Here is a 22,553-nt window from a genome sequence, read left to right as displayed (position 1 = left end):
CTTATAACTGAAGTACGAAATCATTTATCTGCAGTTAACAAACCACAGCCGTTATTAGTAAGAAAGAAACACCCGTTCGCTCCGCCTCACAATAGCGTTGAAAGGAGACGAAAGGACGCACTTCCTGAAGTTGATGATGACCTCAAAGCCCTGGTTGTAGATCAGCGTCCACGTCCCCCTGTTCCCGTTCTCGTCGGTGGCCAGGTCCGGGAACTCGAGGAACACTCGCACCTTGCTGGAGCCCTTCCCTGCCGGCCACAGGGAAGAGGAAAAGGGAATAAAACCATGTTATCTCTAAACACTCTCCGGAATTTATGCCGAGAACAGACATTTGCTAAAAAACAAAAAAAAATAGATTATCTTTCCACGGCGAATGACCAAATACAAGTATTAAGACTGACGGGAAATTGACATCAAAAATTGATGAAGATATACAAGGGGTTGAAGTGCAGAGGAGTAGCGCTCGGCCCTGTCTGTTCCTGCTTTGTCCGTGTTTTAGCTCTTTCGAAAAATGTCAAAGAGGTGGAACGCTCAAGGAATCTAGCACACAGTGTGCAGCATTTTTGGCTACACGTTATGCGGTGGTCCTTCCGAATGGCTTAATGCAATGCTTTGCTATCATTCTGTTCTTACTCCTGTGACTGTACCAGGAAATGGCATTTTGAAGATTGACGTTCATCGATATCTGATCACTGCGGCAGGGCACTGAGTGAAGCAGCGCAAAATCGTCAGCAGCGTGATTTTAAAAGCTTCATAAACAACCCTCACAATGCCTTTAACACAGATTAAAGATAATAAGCCTATGAAACAAGCACACCTGAAGCAAATGGGAGCTCATGTGGATGGTTTTTGATTTATGAGGGTTTAACGTCCCAAAGCGACTCAGGCTATGCGAGACTCCGTAGTGAAGGGCTTCGGAAATTTCGACCACCTGGAGTTCTTTAACGTGAACTGACATCGCACAGTACACGGGCATCTAGAAATTCGTCTCCATCGATATTCGACCGCCGCGGCGGGATCGAACCCGCGTCTTTCGGATAGGCATCCGAGCGCCATAACCACTGAGCCACAGCGACGGCAAATTCGCGGGAATGGTGTCGCAAAGTTCATGCCTGCCCTGTCCAGCTTTGACCTTTGTTTCCCAGAAACATGTCGCGGAGCGGCGTCGACGACTTTTTCCCCCTCCCCCGCGGGGGAACGGCATTCTCACCATAGCGCTGGAGGGGTCACTCAAAACTACTCCCCCCCCCCCCCCCCCTCCTAGCATTGTTGCCATACAGGTGGCAAGCGCTTGCACGTGTTGGGAACAGCAGAAGCGGATTGAATGCCCCGGCACATTTCGCGGCCCCCAATGACTCCTTGTGGGATTAAGGCATTGTGCCGAATTCTTTCCACATTCCTTCATCTGTTCTTTTTTTTCTTTTTGGGAGCTAAATTCCTCTGTGCGTGGCTCCTGAAGAGTTTTTTCCCTTTTTTTTAATTCTTTGCCATGCGAAGGGGGCGACGGGAACGCCGCGCGCTGGCAGTTGGTCTGGAGATTTCGGTGCGTGCGGTCGAGAGTGAGGTCAGCCAGGGAAGTGGTCGGCAAGGAGCCTAGGCGGAGATCTGACGCGTAGAGCGCGGCGACGGTGGTCCCGAAGACGCGAGGCCCAAGTTCGCCCGTGTCTGCAAACCCCCTCAGCCCCGCGACGAGCAACCGCAGCCCGACGCTCCCTGCGACCGGACCTTGCCACTCCGCAGCTAAGCCATCGTTTCTCACCACTCACTTCAAGTCTTTTATCTTTGTATTTTTGTTTTCTGTGTTTCTCGTTGTAATCCTTTGTACTGTATTTCCGTCTCGTAACATTTTTGTATAGCAATCGCCCTGTTTCTTTCTTTGTGTTAATTGTTTTGTTAACGTGCTCAATTAGTGCTTGTGTTATTTGCGTCACGTCAGTGCACGGCGCTACTTGTCGGGCATATTGTAATACTGGGTTGTTGTTTGCCTAATTAAATTAATTCGCTACAGAACTTGCCTACGCCTCATGCCTCTGGTCAACGACCAATCAGGCGTGGCCCCTATCGCCGGTCAGCAGTCGAATCACAATCTTTCGCACGCGGGGTGAAGTTTGTCGCTCCTCCCCCTCCGAACTTACGTAGAGTGCAGTGGTGGGCAGGTTGGCCCGATTAATTGTAACTTCGGCGCCAACCAACACCACAGCCGCCCACGATATCTTGACAAACTGGCGTCCGCGACAGGACTTGCTGACCACGATTGGCCGTGACCGCGAGGCATAACGTTCAAGTAATATCTCACGTACTGTCAGAACTGAGAACAAAGAACTGTTGGTGCAATGGCAGAGTTAGAAAAAATAATTGCTCTCGGGAAGCAGCTAGGCATCGAGGGGGTCGCCCTCCAGGAATTCCTCAGAGATCAGCGCGCGAAACAGCGCGAGCGCATGAAAGAAGAGCAGCGGCTGCTCGAGGAGGAAGAAAGGGACAAGGCGCGCTCTGCTCGTCGATTGCTCGAACTGAACGCTGAACTACAAATTCTCCACGCGAGAGGCGAGGGTGGCGGGAGCGCTGGTTCAGATTCCGCTTCGGTTCAAAGCGAACCTACATCGCATTTCACGGTCGTCAGTCCACATAAGCTAATGGCGCCATTTAACGATAAAACGTACGACTTGGACGCCTGCCTGACACGGTTCGAACGAGTCGCAGAGGCGCAGATGTGCCGCGAGACCAGTGGGCTACTGCCCTTAGCACGTGCCTTGCGGGAGAGGCGTTGAGCGTTTTTGGCCGCATGCCGGGAGCGGATGCGTAGACTATGACAAGGTCAAGCGAGCTCTTCTGCTTCGTTTCCGCTTGACGGAGGAATGATTTCGACAGAAGTTCCGGACAGAAGCCCCCCACGAGCACGAAACCCCGTCCCAGTTCTTCTACCGATTAGAGAATTACTGGGAGCGGTGGGTACAGCTCTCTTCGTGCGAGCAGACCTACGAGGGTATCAAGAGCCTGCTTTTGAGGGAGCAGTTTCTAGAGAACTGCACGCCGTCGATAGCTACCTTCCTGAAGGAGAAAACGGCGGGCGATTAGAATGAGCTGCTACAAAGGGCAGACAACTATGTCACTGCTGGGGGGTCCACATACTTTGGCCGGCGTGAACTGAAACGTGAGGACCGGCCCGTAGACAAGTCCTCCGACGCTGGCCGCAAGGGCCACCAGGGAAAACCGCTACCCGCGGCAGTATCATCCACACCACGCTGCTACATTTGCGCGCGACCGGGGCACGTCGCGGCGCATTGCAAAGAGAGCCGGAGAAATCCTGAGAAGGGCAACCGGGGACGCCCTGGAGCAAAGGACGTGTCGGCCGGCATTCAAAACGACTATCTAGAGCTGAAAGATGGCCAGTTCCTGCCAGTGGTGAACCTCGGCAGGGCCCAATAGTCCGGAGTCCTTCCCTTCGTTGAAGGCCTCATTGCTGGGCAGAGGATAAAGGTGTGAGAGACACGGGGTGTAACATTGTTATTGTCAACCGAGACCTTGTAACAAAGTCCCAACTTACTGGCCGACACCGAGCCGTTTACCTGGTGGACCGCTCGGTCAAAACGCTACCCGAGGCGCGAATTCAAGTTGACACACCTTACTATAGGGGAGAGGTGCTGGCCGTATGTATGGAATCGCCACTGTTCGACCTAATTCTCGGGAATATCGACGGCGTCAAGCATCCGTCCGAGCCCGACGCGACTTGGAGGGGAATAGCCCTGAGTATCGAAGGGGCCGAAGCGGGTGCATCGGATCTCGTACAGGGACAGCCAAGTACCCCAGACGAGCCCACACCCGCGGCGGCCGTGACCACCCGTCAACAGTCCAGGCAGCAATCGTCGGAGACGTTCCTTAAGTTACGAGTACCAACCGCGATGGCAGAAGTCACCCCGACGCAGATTAGCCGAAACCAACAAGCGGACGAGACCCTCCTGCGTTGTTTTCAGATGCAGAGGGAAGAGGGAAAGGTCCGGTGCAAGGGAGGGGGTTCGTACACGTTTCTGATAAGAGATGACATGCTCTATCTCCAGTTCCTACCAGAGTCAGGCTCGGGTACTTTACAGCTGGTTGTCCCCTTTCAGCACCGAAACAAGGTTCTCCGCCTCGCGCACTGTGGACTGATGGCAGGTCATTTGGGGCACAAAAAAGACTTGTGACCGCATTCTGGCTGATTTCTTCTGGCCCGGCGTGCATGGTGACGCTAGTCGGTTTGTGGTGTCGTGCGACAGCTGCCAGAAGACAGCCCCACGGGGATCAGTCAAAAAGGTGCCCCTTGAGAAAATGCCTATGGTTGACACGCCGTTTCGCCGGGTGGCTATCGATATTATTGGACCCCTCAAGCCCACAACTTGGAAGGGGAATCGCTACATCATGACGCTAGTCGACTATGCGACCCGGTTCCCAGAGGCCGTCGCCCTGCCCAGCATCGAGACCGAGCGGGTGGCCGAGGCTGTCTTACAAATTTTCGCCCGAGTGGGTGTTCCGGAGGAGATGGTGAGCGACCGAGGGTCGAATTTCACCTCGGAACTCATGGCAGAAGTGGACCGTCTGCTGTCTCTTCGCCTGCAGACCACCTCGCCCTACCACCCGATGGCCAACGGCCTCGTGGAAAGGCTCAACGGGACGCTCAAGAAGATGCTCCGCCGCATGTGCACAGAACAGCCCAAGGAGTGGGATCGGTTCATCGAGCCGCTTTTGTTCGCCTACAGGGAGGTCCCCCAGGCAAGCGCTGGGTTCTCCCCGTTCCAGCTTTTGTACGGGCGGAACGTGCGAGGCAACCTCACTATACTGAAGAAATTGTGGGCGGGGGACAAACTGGAAGAGGAGACCAAGACGGCCTACCAGTATGTGATTGACCTGCGAGAGAGGCTCGAAACGACCTGTCAGATGGCACATGAGGCTCTAGAAGAGGCAGGTGAGCGATACCAGCGGTATTACGACCCCGGGTCTAAATCGAGGGCATTACAGGTTGGAGACCAGGTGCTCTTACTGCTCCCCACCGAGCACAATGAGCTCACGATGAAATGGAAGGGCCCCTATGTGGTTAAAGGGAAAAAGGGAGAAGTCGACTACGTGGTAGATGTTGAGGGCAACCCAAAAACATTCCATGTCAATATGCTGAAGAAATACTTCAGCCGGGCCCCTTAAACCGACTCTCACGTGCCGGTGGCGGTAGCCTCCAATATAGACGATGGGGCGCTGGTGTGGCCTCTCGGGGAACAAGCCGACCACCGCGATGTCGCTGCGTCCGAGAAACTGCCCCCACCACAGGCACAGGAGCTGCGGTCCCTCATTTCTCGACATAAGGAGCTGTTTTCCGATCGGCCCGGATACACCACGTGGGCCGTGTGCAACTTGACCACTACCACCAACAAGCCCATCCAGGTCAAGCAGTACCCGCTTCCGTTCGCAGTGCGTCAGGAAGTTGAGAGGGAGGTTGCCGCGATGCTGCGGATGGGCGTGATCGAGAAGTCACGCTCACCGTATAGTGCCCCAACAGTCCTCATAAAGAAGCCCGACGGTTCGAACCGCTTTTGCGTAGATTTCAGGAGATTAAATGAGGTACTGGTCGCCGACGCCGAACCGATCCCCCGCGCTGACTGCCTCATCGCGGAGGTGGGAGGCAAAAAGTTCTTCTCTAAGATGGACCTCGCGAAGGGCTATTGGCAGGTCCCCCTGGACGATCACTCAAGGGAAAAGACGGCGTTTTCGGCTCCCAGTGGCCTTTACCAATTCAGGAACATGCCTTTCGGCATCAAGACCGCCCCAGCCGTCTTTGCTAAACTGATGAGGAAGCTCCTAGACGGGATAGACAACGTCTATAATTACTACGACGAGCTGCTCGTAGCGAGCGAGTCGTGGGAGGACCATGTCAAGGCACTGGAGCAGGTTCTCACGCGAATCCGGGAAGCCGGGATGACCATACACCCGAAGAAATGCGAATTCGGCGTCGATCAACTGTGTTTTCTCGGTCACACGATTGGAAAGGGGACCCTTGGCCCGATGGAATCAACACTGGACAGGATCCGCCAAGCCCCACGACCGATAACCAAACGCCAAGTACGAGCCTTTTTGGGCTTAGCGGGATACTATCGTGAATTCATCCCGAGTTACGCAACTGTTGCCGCACCTCTGACAGACCTGACCAAAAAACTCGCACCAAACAGCGTGAGGTGGGGGGATAACGAAGAACAAGCCTTTAACAGCCTGAAACAACTGCTCTCAGAGGCCCCCATCCTACAGGTTGCGGATTTCAGCAAGCCATTTGTACTCCGTACCGACGCCTCAGATCAAGGGGATGGGGCAGTACTGTTGCAGGAAAAGGACGGACTTATGCATCCCGCCGCGTACGCGAGTTGCAAGCTACTTCCCAGAGAGAAGGCGTACGCAGCAGTTGAGAAGGTGTGCTTGACCATTGTATGGGCTATCAAGCGCTTCAATTTCTACCTCTACGGCAAACGATTCACCGTCCAGACAGATCATCAGCCACTGAAATATCTGAACGAGGCTCAGTTTATGAATTCACGCCTGCTTCGCTGGGCGCTGCTATTACAGGAGTACGACCTCGGGGTCGAGAGCATTAAGGGAAAAGATAACGTCGGCGCAGACTACCTCAGCCGGGTGTGAATAGCCATAGGCGAACTAAACGCGTTGCGACGGCCCAGCTTCACCCTTAGCTAGAAATTTCTTTTTATTTTTATTTTGTGCATTGTTGGTAGTGTTTTGAAATGTTATGCAGTGCAAGATGTTTGCGTGTGGTCGTGTTTCAGTGTTGGGCTGTTACGACCGAATGTGCAGTGTCGAACTGTTTTGACTAACTGGGACGTGACTGCGTGAGGTGTGGCAGTGCGTGAGGCGTGTGTCGGTGCGCTATCCTGTGAGCCTTCGTGGAAAACTGGTGATACGACGAGGTGGTGCGCGCTGGTGGCAGTGATGTGCGCGTCTCTCATCTGAGGTGGCCTGTCCGCCAGGAGCATGTGTGCATGCACGAAATTTGTGTTTTGTTTGTGAATGTTATTGAGAATATCATTCTTTTCGTGTGGGTTGTGTAACAAAGTTCATGCCTGCCCTGTCCAGCTTTGACCTTTGTTTCCCAGAAACATGTCGCGGAGCGGCGTCGACGACTTTTTCCCCCTCCCCCGCGGGGGAACGGCATTCTCACCACAGCGCTGGAGGGGTCACTCAAAACTACTCCCCCCCCCCCCCCCCTCCTAGCATTGTTGCCATACAGGTGGCAAGCGCTTGCACGTGTTGGGAACAGCAGAAGCGGATTGAATGCCCCGGCACATTTCGCGGCCCCCAATGACTCCTTGTGGGATTAAGGCATTGTGCCGAATTCTTTCCACATTCCTTCATCTGTTCTTTTTTTTCTTTTTGGGAGCTAAATTCCTCTGTGCGTGGCTCCTGAAGAGTTTTTTCCCTTTTTTTTTAATTCTTTGCCATGCGAAGGGGGCGACGGGAACGCCGCGCGCTGGCAGTTGGTCTGGAGATTTCGGTGCGTGCGGTCGTGAGTGAGGTCAGCCAGGGAAGTGGTCGGCAAGGAGCCTAGGCGGAGATCTGACGCGTAGAGCGCGGCGACGGTGGTCCCGAAGACGCGAGGCCCAAGTTCGCCCGTGTCTGCAAATCCCCTCAGCCCCGCGACGAGCAACCGCAGCCCGACGCTCCCTGCGACCGGACCTTGCCACTCCGCAGCTAAGCCATCGTTTCTCACCACTCACTTCAAGTCTTTTATCTTTGTATTTTTGTTTTCTGTGTTTCTCGTTGTAATCCTTTGTACTGTATTTCCGTCTCGTAACATTTTTGTATAGCAATCGCCCTGATGTTTCTCTTTCTTTGTGTTAATTGTTGTGTTAATGTGTTCAATTGGTGCTTGTGTTATTTGCGTCACGTCAGTGTACGGCGCTACCTTGTCGGGCATATTGTAATACTTGGTTTTTGTTTGCCTAATTAAATTAATTCGCTACGGAACTTGCCTACGCCTCATGCCTCCGGTCAACGACTAATCAGGCGTGGCCCCTATTGCCGGTCAGCAGTCGAATCACAATCTTTCGCACGCGGGGTGGACAAGTTTGTCGCTCCTCCCCCTGCGAACTTACGGAGAGTGCAGTGGTGGGCAGGTTGGCCCGATTAATTGTAACTTCGGCGCCAACCAACACCACAGCCGCCCACGATATCTTGACAATGGTATGTGTCGATATTCAGAATATGTGACCGGATAGGGAGAAACTCGTCAACCTAATTAGTAATGAAGAAGGAAGGGTAATCCGTGTAAGTTTTTCAATGAGTTTCGAGCGTCAAAAAAGTGAAATTGTTTTTTGAAGCCTAAATATATTGTCATGCGTTCCACCTATTCATTCAGCTGACTGCTCGGGGCAGATCGGCGACGAAAAAGTAGAGGATCGTGTGGAGTGCGCGTGAATTGAGTGCCGACCGCTTCGCCCCTCGCCAAGCCTCTAGTTCAGGGCGGCCTGGCCCATCTCCCGGTTGCCTTCTCAGGTTTCCGCAACGGCCCGTGGCAATATAACGTCCACATGGCGTGGTTTGCCTAGAATACTGGCAAAGGAATAGATGAATGACATTTATTGGGTGACAGTTGAAAAACTTTTCAAAAACCATGCTACGCACGCGAAAGCGCCCTGTTACCACTCAATAATTTTGTATAATGATGTTGACTATAAAGTACGCCAGTAAATTGCAGAAGCATCATAGAGAAACATACTTCGTAAAAAGCGGACACTCAGGCCGTTTCGCGGCCGAGCAAAAAAGGGAATGGCCATCCTCCAGGCCGCCCATGTTTGCTTCCACTCTACTTCAAAGGTCGACAGCTTATCACACGTCCACAGGGTTATATCCAAGCGTTCAATTTCCATATGAAAGTTTGTGCTGCTCCGGTCATGTGCCGCTGGTTACGCCCACCTCACCGCGCTATTCAACGCGTCGCCTCGTTTTTCCGGTAAGTTGTTTCCTTTTGCCCGCAGGATTAATTTAGATGTTTCTTGAGCTAAGAAAATTGTAGGAAGTCGTTTGTTACGCTGCGTGAACGTATTTTGCACGTGGAGCATATAATATGAGCCGTGTGTCATCCGTTGGTTGTCTTTTCAGGAAGAGCATGTGCATTACTTCGTAAGCGTAATTTGCGAAAAGTCACTCGCAGCACGTTCGGTTTAAAACTCTGAATTTATCGATGGTCCACCCGTGTCGTAACGCAAACCTTTTATATGGCGTGGGTCGAGCAGCGTAATGCACATTTGAAATCGACCACGTGAAAATACCTTCGTCACATGGGAAGCGGGCAGTTTTGATCGTGTTCGGTCAGATCCTAACCGGGCCTCAATATGCCCAGATATCATTTGAGCCGCGTTTAGGAATAGTTGGCTGACATGAGAGCATCGGAATCAAGCTGCCCGATTGCGTTTGAGCCGCGATCAGGTGTAGTTGACTGCCATCGGAGCATCGCAATCGAGCTGCCCGATTGCGTTCGAAACTTACTGTGTGCTTTTTAGGTGTCATAGAGTGCTAGGAAATGAACAGAAAAAAAGAGAAGCCTAAAATATAAACAAAAAAGGTTGTTTTAGACTTCAGTACCACAAATGCTAATACGTTTCTTATTGCGATACAGCGCGAATAAAGACGGGGACGAAGCGAGACAAGACACCACAGCGCTGACTTCAACTGAAGTCAGCGCTGTGGTGTCTTGTCTCGCTTCGTCCCCGTCTTTATTCGCGCTGTATCGCATTATGGAAAATTACCAACTAGCCCGATCTGCCACTCTTACGTTTCTTATATCTGTGTCAATTTCCGCCGACGTGATGTATTTCAGAGAATTTCAGGTGATCGGCATTGATGGGTACGTTTGTTTAGCCATAAAGCCAAATTGAATTTTTTTTTCTAGAAAAAGTAATATAAACGGACTTTTTCTGCCAACTTGGCAAATTTTGTTGGTTGTTTCAGACCCACTTGGTGACATCTCTTGCGCTAGGGTTGTTCTTACTCCCGATCCTTGGACCGCTATGTCAACGATCATTTTCCATCGCGACTGAAAGTCGTATCCCGGTCGAGGGCTCGATCACAATCGAAAGTGCCCACGTAAAGGGGTATAAGAAAATCGTTGCGGATACTGCGATCTACACAATCATTACGACAGTGTGCGATACCTGTAAAATGAAAGCTTATCACTGGCCCGTATCGTATATAGGTACGGTCTGTAAGAAAACCATAGAGAGAACAATTGACAACAGTCACTGCTTTATAGACACAAAATCAGTTTACGGCAGCTCGCTTCCGCAAAGGATTGAAGCTAAATAGAATTTTTCATGAACGATATGTTAACATGCTTGCCTGCAACCATATTACAAATAACTGTCATCAACGAGTTTATTTTTATTTTCTATCTTTTTTGCTGCGACATATTACTCTGTCATTTGATGACTGCAACAATATTTACAGTCTGTACACAAGCCCACACTGATATGCCACGGAGCGGGTTAAATTACGGGAGCTACTGGGTGTGGGAACAATGGGCAAAGTCAAAGGAAGCCGGGAACGAAGTTCTTCCGCATTCCTCGTGACAGCAGGTTATTGACGCCTTTTCTGTGTACTTTAAAGAAAATATAAAACAGTGCTGCTAATCTATTGTTAGAACCGGCTACTATGCGCATGTTTTTTTTTTTAGTCAGCCAGTCAACCGAATAATTACAGGTTATACTGCGTCATAATTGTTTCAGGTGGAAGGCTTGGATCCAGTGTGCCAAAAGGGGCGACCTGTTAGAAATGTTGCCGACCCAGCGGTACGCCACGTACCGCATCTGCGGGGACCATTTCACCGCAGATGACTTCATGGACCCCGGGATGACTTCGCTGAAGAAGACAGCTATTCCTATTGTTCAGCCCACAGGATACTGCCGTTGTCAGCTCGCTCAAGGTCATTTTCAGTGTGCGCTTGTCGTGTCGTGGATATCTAATTAGGCAATTTCTTAGAAATACAGAAGAATGCACATGCTCCGAAGTGCTCAAAGATGAGAATTGTGGCCTAAACAAACCGCACCAGTATTTCACCATTCTCAGAGCCTGCCATATTCCGGGTAGGTTTTTTGATAACTTGACAGTTCCTTCTCAAGCAGCTTTTGCATTTATACAGGAACTGTAGACTCGACTCTTGTCTGTAATTGAGGAAACATCCCATGTACGCCACGTCTGTGGCACACTGTATGAGCTCATGGCAAATGTTTGCGATTTTCCTTTTTGCTCCCTGCAGTGCCGTGAAAGGTTTCTGAGGATGTTCTGCAGAATTTGCCTTTTCTGGCATGTACGCTTCATAAATAGAAACTTAGATAGCATTCGCTTCAAGAAATCAGTGTCTGGCAGACAGCTGGACAAATTTAAATCGCTGCCAATAGAACACAGGGTTCGCTTATATATATCCGTCGCTATGGTCATTATTGCGCTGATCATTCATTGCATCTTTCCTTCCCTTTGCTAGGTTCGATGATTAGTAAAGATACGGACTTAATTCTGTACATGTGGGACAATGCTTGCAGAAAGTTGTATTTCTTTATTGTTCTCGAAGGCAACTGCAGCCTTTTTCGAAGAGACGATTTACCAATTGTTTTTTGCCATTTGTCCATATTTGTCTTGTTTTAGAGCAAGAACGTGCAGCCCAAATGGGGATTTTTTTGTGTGGTGTGTACACCTTGACCAAAATCGCAATAATCGCCTGTTACGAAGAGTGCAAGCTTGCTAGCTATATTGTTGCTATGGTGTATTGAATATGTTGTACTCGTATTTCTCAACAGCCTATGAACCTATGCCTATTGCTCAAAGCTACTGACGTGCAGGAATCCAGCGCGATATACGTACCTCTTTAACACGCTACTTGTGTCTAGCTGTTGACAACTGCAGTTCTGTTGTTCGCACGGATGATGTTTTAGATGACAAACCCGCAGAGCGCATGTGCAATATTTTTGTTCGTGACATGATTTTATTCGCTTTACCATAAATTATTTCCTGTTGCTTTTGTATTCTGATGTATTTTATAAAATGTGTGTGATCCAGCATTTTTTCTGTACAGTTCAAATTGTAAACAAGAAAAAATAAACTCTTTGTATCAGTTTAAAAATAAACTCCCTTGTATATCTGCAACTGAAAGAGGGGGCTAAATGACGACACAAAATTAAAGAACAGCTTTGATTGCATTATTCTAACCTGCATGAGCTAATTCAGCTTGCCTACTTTGAGAAGCTAGGTGGTATTTCGAATAAAGGGCTTCGATCCGAGAGTTTATAATCTCTATATGTATGGCATGCTTAGAAATGAAATATTAAAGCCCTTGTGGTTCACTTGGACGATGTAGTTGAATATGTTAATAGCCAAACGTAAACCAGAATCGAAAACACTGCTATCGAAACCGAAACTGAAACAGAGCTAAAGCACGCGTCTAAAATCTCGGAGGACGAAATTAGCGGTCTGACCACCCGCTCGGAGCGCTGGCGGCAGTGCAGTAGCTCGGCCGCAGGGCCCTACGGGAGTGCCCGCTCTTTACGAAGTATGTTTCTCTAAGGCAGCATTATCAAAGCGATAGTCACTTATGAGTGTAAGGACGCCCTTATTCGGCGCTGGTGCTGTTTACCAGTACGAATGAAGAGTTGTAGAGGGTAACCATGTACAGAAAATATTTAAAAGGGACTGGGACTGCATTTCTTCGTATTGGCGAAGAAAAATGAGCGGCGTAGTTGCGCGTCTGGAGGTATACTTATCTTTAGGTAAAGGAGCATTGAAACTATGCCCGAGACATCTACAAGTATCAAGTTGACATCGGACAATGGTGAAACAGTTAAAATTAATTTGCGTTGCCAGTTACAAACATGAATTGAAATGCTCCGCAGTAGTCATCACCATCAGCATTACTACGCCCACGGCAGGGCATAGGCCTCTCCCACCTATCTCCACTTAACCTTGCCCTGTGCCAACCGCGGCCGCATTGTCCCCGGAAACTTCTTCCTAACTTTTTGCCGCCGCCTGCTATGCTTGCAGAAGTAGTTAACGTTTAGACGACAAAATTGCCATCGTTCACTATTTGCTGATATGGTTTGTTTTTCTTACACTGGACTGGTTTAGGCGAGGCGCGAATAGAATTCGACAAACACTTATTAAATGTTGCCATTTAATGTGCCCTTAAGAAGGTTTAATGTTGCTTGTGCATTCTGATATGCGATTCAAGAGGCTTTCTGTCGTCTTAAGCGCTTTATTTTTCTCACGAAGTGAATTCGTTTTCGCTGTTCTCTTTATTTCACGTGGAACAAATTCCTGGAAGCAGCAAGTGCAAACACCTTTGAACCTGTCCCAAAGCGCGGTTACGTTGTCTCCATGGAAGGTTCTGATTCGGAGATTCGGGCAAATAACACAATTTCGTCGCTTGCATGTGAAAAGACTTGAATAAAAACAGTTCTGTATCCTTTCGTTCGCATTGTTTCAAGTGACACGAAAGGCCCACCACTCCGCGATTAGCAACGCCGTATTTAATCGAAGCTGATCCAGCAGTAATGACGGAAAAGTATGAACGCGCGCCAGCCAATTCATAAATTGTTGCAAATTGTGGCAAATGATTTATATTACGCCGGCAACTAACACGTGGCATTACTTCACCGCAAGAATTACGATCCAGCTAATTCCTGCAAGATTAGCCCCCGGTGGATTTGGACCAGCTAGCTGGTCATAAGCCGACTGTCATATCTGGATCATTACTAGTCCAGCTTGTTGCGTTATTTCTGAGAAAGCACTTGTTTGCTTTGCCGACAGATGGCGCCACGGGTACTAAATCACCACTTAGGTACCACTTAAAAAAAAGGTGTCCGTTTGGGGATTAGGTCTGGAACGATAAAGAAATATGTTGTGAACGAAAGATGCAGCACGCAAATATAAAAAATTTGGGTGGTGAGTGTTGTTCTTGATAAGAGGAAAAGAAGATTGCCCCTAAGAAGAGCCGCTAAGGCGCCCGTGTGCTGTGCGATGTCAGTGCACGTTAAAGATCCCCAGGTGGTCGAAATTATTCCGGAGCCCTCCACTACAGCACCTCTTTCTTCCTTTCTTCTTTCACTCCCTCCTTTATTCCTTCCCTCACGGCGCGGTTCAGGTGTCCAACGATATATGAGACAGATACTGCGCCTTTTCCTTTCCCCAAAAACCAATTATTATTATTATTATTATTATTATTATTATTATTATTATTATTATTATTAAGAAGAGCTTCAAATGGGCCTATATCATTTGTAATCTTAGACATTGTTATTGCGCTATTCAAGGTTTACACAGACAAGAACGACTCATTCGTCGCAATTCTGTCGAACATTAATGCAGAGCGAAAGCTGCTTTTCTGCAATTCTTGAGACATTAATTTGTGCAATTCTTATCTGTATTTACTTATGCATGTTAATAAATTACTTTACTGTGTTTGTTTTATTTTTATTTTATTTTATTTTTGTTTTCAGTTCTATTTTATTTCATTTCCTTATTTCATGTTACTCTTGTTTTCTTTTTTTATTTTATTACGTCTATTTTGGGCTCCGCTGCCTTCCAAGGTCGTTTTTCATACCGACATGACCTTGAAGAACGGGAGGAGTATCGCTGTCGCTTCATAAAGCCTACGCTTCCTAAGCCTATTTCGCGAGTAATTATTTGGCAGAGATGTTTTGGTGCTTTGCAGTTCGTAATAATTTATCACATTTAGCTGTTTCCTTCGTATACAATCTTGAAAATACAAAATGACTGCTCGTTATTTGCCAAGCTTACGAAGTGATAACTGTGCTGGCAGACTTGAACGTGATTTCAAGTTTTTTTAGAAAAAAAAAAGCGTCACTTCGAAATTTGCGACATAATGCAGTGTCTGCCTATGTCTATGTCTGAATTAATAAAAACAGAAATTGTCGGTTTACTTCTGCAATTAAGTTATTTTTGCTGCCAAGGGCTTCAGCGGACCTTTAAGATCCACACGTGCCGAGAGCTTTATTGTTTCTGTGAACCAGGTCCCCTAGTTGGCCACATTTTTTTTTCTGTGATAGTTTTTATTATACGAAGTACTGCCACATCCTCAGCCATCTTATTCTGGCCCAAGAGCCACTGTTGAAACAATTCACGAGCACAAGACTCCTTTGAACCAAGACCGGGATTTACATTTGGACCAGGACTTGCAGTTGGTGCGGAAGTACTCGCTTGATTAAGACAAATTTTATATATAAGATACGCAGGGCTGCAGGAAGAAAATAACATGTTTTAAAGTGTTCACTTGCGTCTCATAAAAGCCGAGAGTGTTGTTCTGGTCACAACAGCAAATAGCACATACCCACACTGGAGGACCAAGCGTAGTTGCTGTTGCGCTGCTGTTATTTAGGTTTCTATCACATCTCCTGCTTCGCTCTCAGCATCAAGGAAAGCGGAGCTCCTATCGTAAAAAGCTTGTAGATTGTTACTTACTGTCACATGCCCCGTACCACTAACAATATTATCTTTAAAAGCATTGACTATCGCTTTGCCTGAGAACTAAGTGCCAATGTGATTCATCTCTCGTATTAAATCATTTTAACATTTCAAGGTCGTTTATCCCACGAAGGTCAGCTTTTTTTTTCACAGAGCATTTGTGCATCGAGAAAACAAGCTCAGTAAATTTTCAAAGCTGCCTTCATGCACTTTTGCACTTTTTGTCTAAACGATAACTGTAGGCTTTGCATTTAAAAAGTGTCTCTCGATCCTTATCTGGAATAACTTGCCAAACAGTCTGTTTTAGTCTCGTGCATTTTAGCTGTCACATCGGAGCCTATCCATCGTTTTACGGATTTTCTGTTTTTTCTTCATGCGTACAGAAGGAAAACTGTCTGCATATGCTGGCCAAGGATGTTAAGGAATTCTTTGTAACTTCAAGCCCCCGCGGTGGCTCCGTGGTTATGGCGCTCGGCTGCTGGCCCGAAAGACGCGGGTTCAATGCCGGTCGCATTTCGATAAAGGCGAAATTCTAGAGGCCCGTGTACTGTGCGATGTCAGTGCAAGTTAAAGAACCCTCGGTGGTCGAAATTTCCGGAGCCCTTCACTACGGCGCCCCTAATAGCCGGAGTGGCTAGGGTCGTTCAACCCCCATAAGCCATATATAGTCTTGGTGATCTTCACATGCATTTTCTTATTGTACAAACACTACCTTATGATGGTTTTAAATTCTTGTACATAAAAGAACAAAGATTGCCACATATAATATGCTGTATTAAATTTGCAGGCTAATTTTTTTCTCGGTTGTTAAGGTTTGGTTTAAGCACAGAAAAACAGGCAAACAACCACTTACCTTAGCTGCGGATTCTACTTTTGTTGTAATTCATACTCCGTAACAAAAACACCGATTAATGTCATACATATTCAGTGTCACAATAGTTAGAATATTGATCCCATTTTGTAAGGCCGTTCGCTCTTAACAGGGCATGCAGTGTAACTTTCGGGGAAATATTGTTAACATGTTAACAATGGCGGGTTTGCGCCTCTAAGACTACACCAATTATTGCGCAAAAATGGATGGTTCTGAGCACCAGCTGCTCGGGTATTCGTCCGAATTTCTCCAAGGGAACGGTGACAGCAAGCATTCTACTTGTGTCTGCGTGCACCAGGCTTACAAAGGTTTGTCAAATGCTCTCGCACTGCTCTCGTCGGCGTCCCCTAGCTTGTTCAGAGATGCCCACCATGTCTGAGCTGTAGTTTATAACAGCGTTAGACGCTAACACTAAAGCGTCTTAACGTCACTTAGGTGTCTTCATAGATATTTTGGCAGCTTTCACGCTGCTTTGGGCATAAGTCGTTTTACACCTGTTTTTCACGCCGGGATTCTGTAAGACGATTGCAGTGTCCTTTCGGGGTGCCTCGTTGTTTGAAAATAGTACCGAGACTTCGGCAATGCCACCCTCCTGAAAGAGAGAAGCTTTTTTTCTTCATTGCTGACTAATAAGTGTTGAGCACATTATCACGGGCGGCGACGGCACTGGGGTGGCGCAAAGACGGAGGAAGGCTTCCAAAGAAAATTATTCGGGCGAGAATACGTGGCCTGCAACATATGCACTCGATACTCGTGGCGATGAGAATGACCGCGCTCTCTTCACGACTGCAATAATTCTAAACAAGGCGCGACATCGTCGTCAATGTATACTCACGAGCGTTGTAGCAGTCCTCTTACATCGGCTAGGGCAAACACGTTGGAAGAAAGTATACAAGAAACCCTAGCGCCCACTTCTTGCTGTTATGTCTTGCGGGTTCCTGTGCGCTTGATGTGGCACACCAAATAGCAACAAGTTCCTCACTGGGTCTTCTGTTCTTTATTTCCTGTACATGTACTGGAAATAGCTCTGGAAGCGCACGCACGACGGAAAGTGGTTTTTCGCGCTGGTAGCGACTTTTGTGCCTACCTCAATTCAAGAATGCATCTATTTACATTCTTCACAAGGTATTGGATACATATTTGACGCCGCAGCGCGCATACGTTGAGGAATTCTAAAATACTATAACGGTCAGAAACTGTTGCAGGGTTTGACGGGCTGATCCAATACGAACGCGCTTTGTCAAAAGCACAGAGGTCAAGGAAGTTACTTCTCGACCATGCTGAGTAGCTTGTTCCACACCGTCAGCATTTCGAACCTTTCGGACTTGAGAGGTGCCCTCGTTCTCGCCGCATCAGAACAAAACCTCCTGGGCTGCTTACTTTTGACAAAGTCTGTACTCGGTAGTTGTTAACAACGGACCGAAGTTAATCTGAGGACTGTGAAATGAGAAAACCATTTTGAAGAGTTACAGCAAACGGCCGCCGTTCAGAGAATCATGTGACATGTACGCTTCAGCCTATCTCAACACAAGCCGGGTCTTTTGTTCGCGAAGCCTATCTCTCCCACGTTTCTCAGTCTGTCCGAGCGCTCTGGCAGCTATCTCACCAGCATTGCGTCCATCCGCCTTTCTCTTTCATGGCAGGACCATCTTCTGCAAACGAGATACCGCCGCATCAATGCGCATTACGCGGCCCGGAGTAACGCAGGCGGTATAGGGCAGAGGTAGCCAGCAGCCCTCGCCGCTCCGTGTTTAGCACCCGGTGAGAAGAGGCAGTTACCGCGGTTTTCCTTTATTGGTAACCTCCTCCTCCTCTTTCGCGGCAGTCGCTTGTGTAACGTCGTTCAAAAACTCTATTGTGCGCATTTTCTTTCACCTATCGCTCGGCTACTGAGCCGGAGTGCCCGGATTTCAACTCTGCCGTGGCGGCGGCCTTTCGATGGAGGCGTAACGCCAAAGGGACCCATGTGCTGCTAGATGTCAGATCCTCAGGTGGTCAAAAATATTCCGGAACCCTCCACTACGGCACCTCTTTCTTTCTTTCTTCTTTCTTTCTTTGTTTCTTTCTTTCTTTATTTATTTATTTCTCTCCCACCTACCTTCCTTCCCTAAGGGAGCGTTTGAGGTGTCCATCGAGCAGTTTGTTACTGCGCCAGTGACAGTGGCCCTGCTGGGCCACTGTCACTGCCACGTACTAAATCCCGGCCGCAGCGGTCGCATTTCGATGGATGCGAAATGCTAAGACTCCCGTGGGCTGTGCGACACCAGCGTACGTTAAAGAATCCCAGGTGGTCAGCATTAATTCATAGCCCTAAACTATTGCGCCTCTGTCTCTCTTCCTTCTTTCACTTCCTCTTTCATCCCTTCCCCCACGGCGCCATTGTTTACCAAAAGTCGGTTACTACGCCCTTCCCTTTCCTCAAAAATATTGTTTAACTACTCGCGAATGACCCCATCCTACGCAAGCGATGTAAGATATATTGGTGCACATTTTTTGCTACATATGATTCTCAATGACAACTCTTATGTCTAGTTCGGTAGGCTCTACTATATGTGCAAACGTTGCAGTTGTAGCCCATTCATGGCCGAAATTCCGTGCATAAACAAAAAAAAAGGATCCCAAGGCACGTACACCCTATCCGACTTTTGTTTGCATACATTTGTTAGTGGTGCAGAACCAATCTACGCCCCCAAACGGAGGCAGCAGTGCCACTGCATCTCGTCTACATCGCAAAACGGCGTTTTCCCGTAGGACGGGGTGCTGGCCACTGATGCGCTACTCTTCTACTATCTGCACGTGGTAGCGATTGTGGCTCGGCTTGAGCCAGTGGGTAGGCCTGTGCACTTTCCTTTCTTTCTTCCTGGCAGTAACAGAGAGACAGACATGCGCTAGCGCCTCTTTCTGAGGCCGCCAACGTTTTGCGAAGTATGCGAGACGCCGTGCCGCTGCGCGAGGGATCAGAGCTGCGACGCGCATCTAATCTACCCTCTTCCTTTCAGTCGTCTCTCTTCTGCCCTCCCATTTCCCGTGCCATATCTGCACGTGGCAGGGACCGCGAACGCAGTCTGATGCCAGACAGGAGGTCTCCGCTTTTTCCGATTCATTTTTAGATGGCCGCTTTCTGCTGCGTGAGCCGACACGAATGCCTCGCCACAGGGAAGAGCTCCCTCGAGAAGAACTCGCTGAATGGAAGCGACAGCGTGCAAATCGTTTGACGGCCCTCGCCGTGCCCCTAGAAACTCCGGGGCAGTGACAGCGATGTTCAGCAGGTGGGACACTGTCCGGAGACAGCAGGCAAACTATCGCACTGGGAATTTGCGAACCAGAGAATGCGGTGGGAAAGGCAGCGATCGATCGCGTTGTCTCTCCGTGCTGTCAGGCGGTCGTGTTGGCTGACCAAAGGGAGAGCTAGTTTTTTCCTTCTGCTTTGGGATGCTAATGTGGTTGGTAGCTCACCATCGTTTCGTCACCGCTGTTTTTGGATACATTTGCCGTAAATTATTTCGCTCTAGAAAGATTACTGAGGTAGAAGTAGCTGACACCTGTATGAATACATAAGAGAGAAGTACGTTTCTTGCCCTCAAGGTGTGGACGTAATGGCGAGAAGAAACCACGCCGTAGATGCATGACTATGGCGTCCGCCGACCTATACATTGCATCCGGGATGTTTCGAGATGCATTGCATCCGGGATGTTTCCGCACCACCTGGTCGATGCCAATTACTGCACACTCGGCGTTGTTCGTCGCGTTCCAGAGTTGAAGGTAAACTTGGCATACGACGGAAGCAAGAAAATAGCCTGATATTATTCCCCTCGAACACACTTCCGAAGAACGGCGAGCTCAATAACAGCGTCGCAGAATTTCGTGCTATTATTCATTTCGTCGGCGTCGAAGAGACTGACGTTCGCTCGCGTCGATTTCTTCATACAGTGTCTAGAAACTCATTTGCATATCAAATAAATAAAAAAACGGGATGTCGTCTAAGGGGGACGATGTAATCCCTCACATACCAGAACCAATGCCCTGGAGGGACAAGACGACAGATCACATGACTTGGCCACCTGATGACGTCATTCGTCACCCATTTATGCCTTAGCTTCCCTCATTACCATCTTGCTGGCTAGACAATGAATTATGTGACCTTGACATGTGATGACGCCATTTCATGCAGACAACAGCCACGACGACTGGGTCGATGCATGTTATAACAGCTGACGCTGTAAAGGATGAAGAGCTATTTTCTGATCAAAGCGCACCTAACATTTTTTTTTTCATATCTTCGCAATTGTAGTGTTCCAAAAATATGGCATTTGGGCCCGGACGGCCAGACACTCTCGCGCGGGCCTTCGCTTACCTGGCGTCCAGTTGTTGCAGTCGATGCTCCTGTCGCCCGTGCGGGGCCCCTCGGTGAAGGTCCACCATCCCCGGGTCTCCTCGTAGGTGCAGTTGGCCGGAGTGTCGGCTGCGGCCAGGCCTAAGCCGCACACGATGAGAGCCAAGCAGACGGACCGCATTTTCCCTCGTCTGCTACGGACCACTGACGCGCCTGTCGCCGCTGCCGCCTGCTTTTCCGGAGTCGGCTGGCACTTATCTGCCGGCATTCTTATCACGACGCAGCCGCCGCTGGGCGTCACAAGGGGTGCAGCTAGCTAGAACGCAGCCTCGCTGATAGGCGGGCATTCGATTACAATTGCCCGCACATGTGACTTGAAAACACTCGAAAGTGGAAGCATTCGCGAGAACACAGAGAACTCTTCAACGTCAAGTGGCCAGCGGTGGACAGGTTACCGCCTCCAGCAGGCTGCAATCGCAGCGTCACATGCAAGCGCTTTTGAGGGGGACGAAACTGTCACGCGCTTAGTCGATACGATCACGATGATTGTCGTACGCTTGCCGGAAATATGTGGGGACAGCGCCGCAAAACTTCAGAAAAATTTTGTTTATTGGGGTTTAACGTCCCAAAGCGAGTAAGGCTATGAGGGATGCCGTAGTGGAGGGGTCCGGAAATTTCAACCACCTGGGGTTCTTTAACCTGCACTGACATCGCACAGTACACGGGCCTCTAGAATTTCACCTCCATCGAATTTCGACCGCCGTGGCCCGGTTCCAACCCGCGTCTTTCGGGTCAGCAGCAGGGCACCATACCCACTGAGCCACCGCGGCGGCTCAAATTCTTCGCGAAAATAATCGGAACAATTAGGCTCACAGAAAAGCTGGTAACAGCCCGTGTTTTCTGTAGCAATTGTCTACGAGGCTACCTTTCAATATCCCAAACAATGAATGCTGCAGCACATAGGTGGAGAAAGTTGCGAATGGTTACGTGGAAACGCAGTTTGTGAGACATTTGGTACCGCGTAAGCGAGAGCTAACGTCTCGGAGTCAGCTTTCTTTTTTTCGAATACTTGCAGCGTAACACAAACGAAGAAAGTTGTGAATGATTCGAATGCCTTTAGAAACTTAAATGATGAAAAGCGATGTCTTGACGGTCAGTATTTGAAACTGTTTCTCTATAAATTTACTCATATTGAAAGGACACTGAGTACAACTGCAGCTAATTTTTGTCCTCAGTCAAAATGGACTCAGTTGTTTCTTGAATTAGTGATGATTATCTGTGAGCAAAATTTAATCGCATTTCTTGCTGAGAAAATTGGCTTTAAAAAAGTAGCGCCCGAATTATTATAGTGGCTTTTTCACAAGATGTGGCGCCTTCTGGGAGTGGCAAAAATTCGTTTGCTACTGGTTTAAGACAAAAGCATGTGGGATACGCAGGCGCGATCTTATTCAACGAGGAGCCAGCTGCGCCTGCGAAATGGAAAGTTGTGCTTGACAGCTGCCGCCATCTGTCGCATGCGCCTGTCTCTAACATAAGCTGCGCATGCGCTGTAAGAGCACGCGGCTTCATTTTAAACCACTGGAGCAGGAGGAGAAGAGGCGCGCATGAGCAACGCGGCCTTGAGAAAAAGGCGGATTAGGTTTATCCGCCGCGGTGGCTCAGTGGTTAGCGCGCTCGGCTACTGAGCCGGAGTCCCCGGGTTTGGAACCCAACCGCGGCGGCTGCGTTTTTATGGAGGCAAGACGCTAAGGCACCCGTTTTCTGTGTGATGTCAGTGGACTTTAAAGATCCCCAAGTGGTCGAAATTATTCCGGTGCTCTCCACTGTTGCCCCTCTTTCTTCCTTTCTTTCCTGAGT

The 22,553-nt window shown here is 48.8% G+C and overlaps 1 protein-coding gene across 1 annotated transcript in view; it reads right to left on the bottom strand.

The window, feature by feature from the left end:
- LOC144105194 (dipeptidyl peptidase 1-like) overlaps positions 1 to 20,937 on the bottom strand; it is a 40,066-nt gene extending 19,129 nt beyond the window's left edge. The window contains exons 1-2 of the mRNA XM_077638343.1: positions 20,718 to 20,937; positions 122 to 248 (exon numbers count right to left, since the gene is read on the bottom strand). Of these exons, the coding sequence (XP_077494469.1) occupies positions 122 to 248; positions 20,718 to 20,877 (287 nt within the window). The 5' untranslated portion in view covers positions 20,878 to 20,937. The remainder of the gene's footprint in view (positions 1 to 121; positions 249 to 20,717) is intronic.
- Between the last annotated feature and the right edge of the window lie 1,616 nt (positions 20,938 to 22,553).

The sequence above is a fragment of the Amblyomma americanum genome, chromosome 9 (genome assembly GCF_052857255.1).
Source record: "Amblyomma americanum isolate KBUSLIRL-KWMA chromosome 9, ASM5285725v1, whole genome shotgun sequence".
Classification (NCBI taxonomy): Eukaryota; Metazoa; Arthropoda; class Arachnida; order Ixodida; family Ixodidae; genus Amblyomma; species Amblyomma americanum.
Note: the sequence above shows the minus strand (reverse complement) of the source record. Positions and strands in the feature narration are given on the sequence as shown.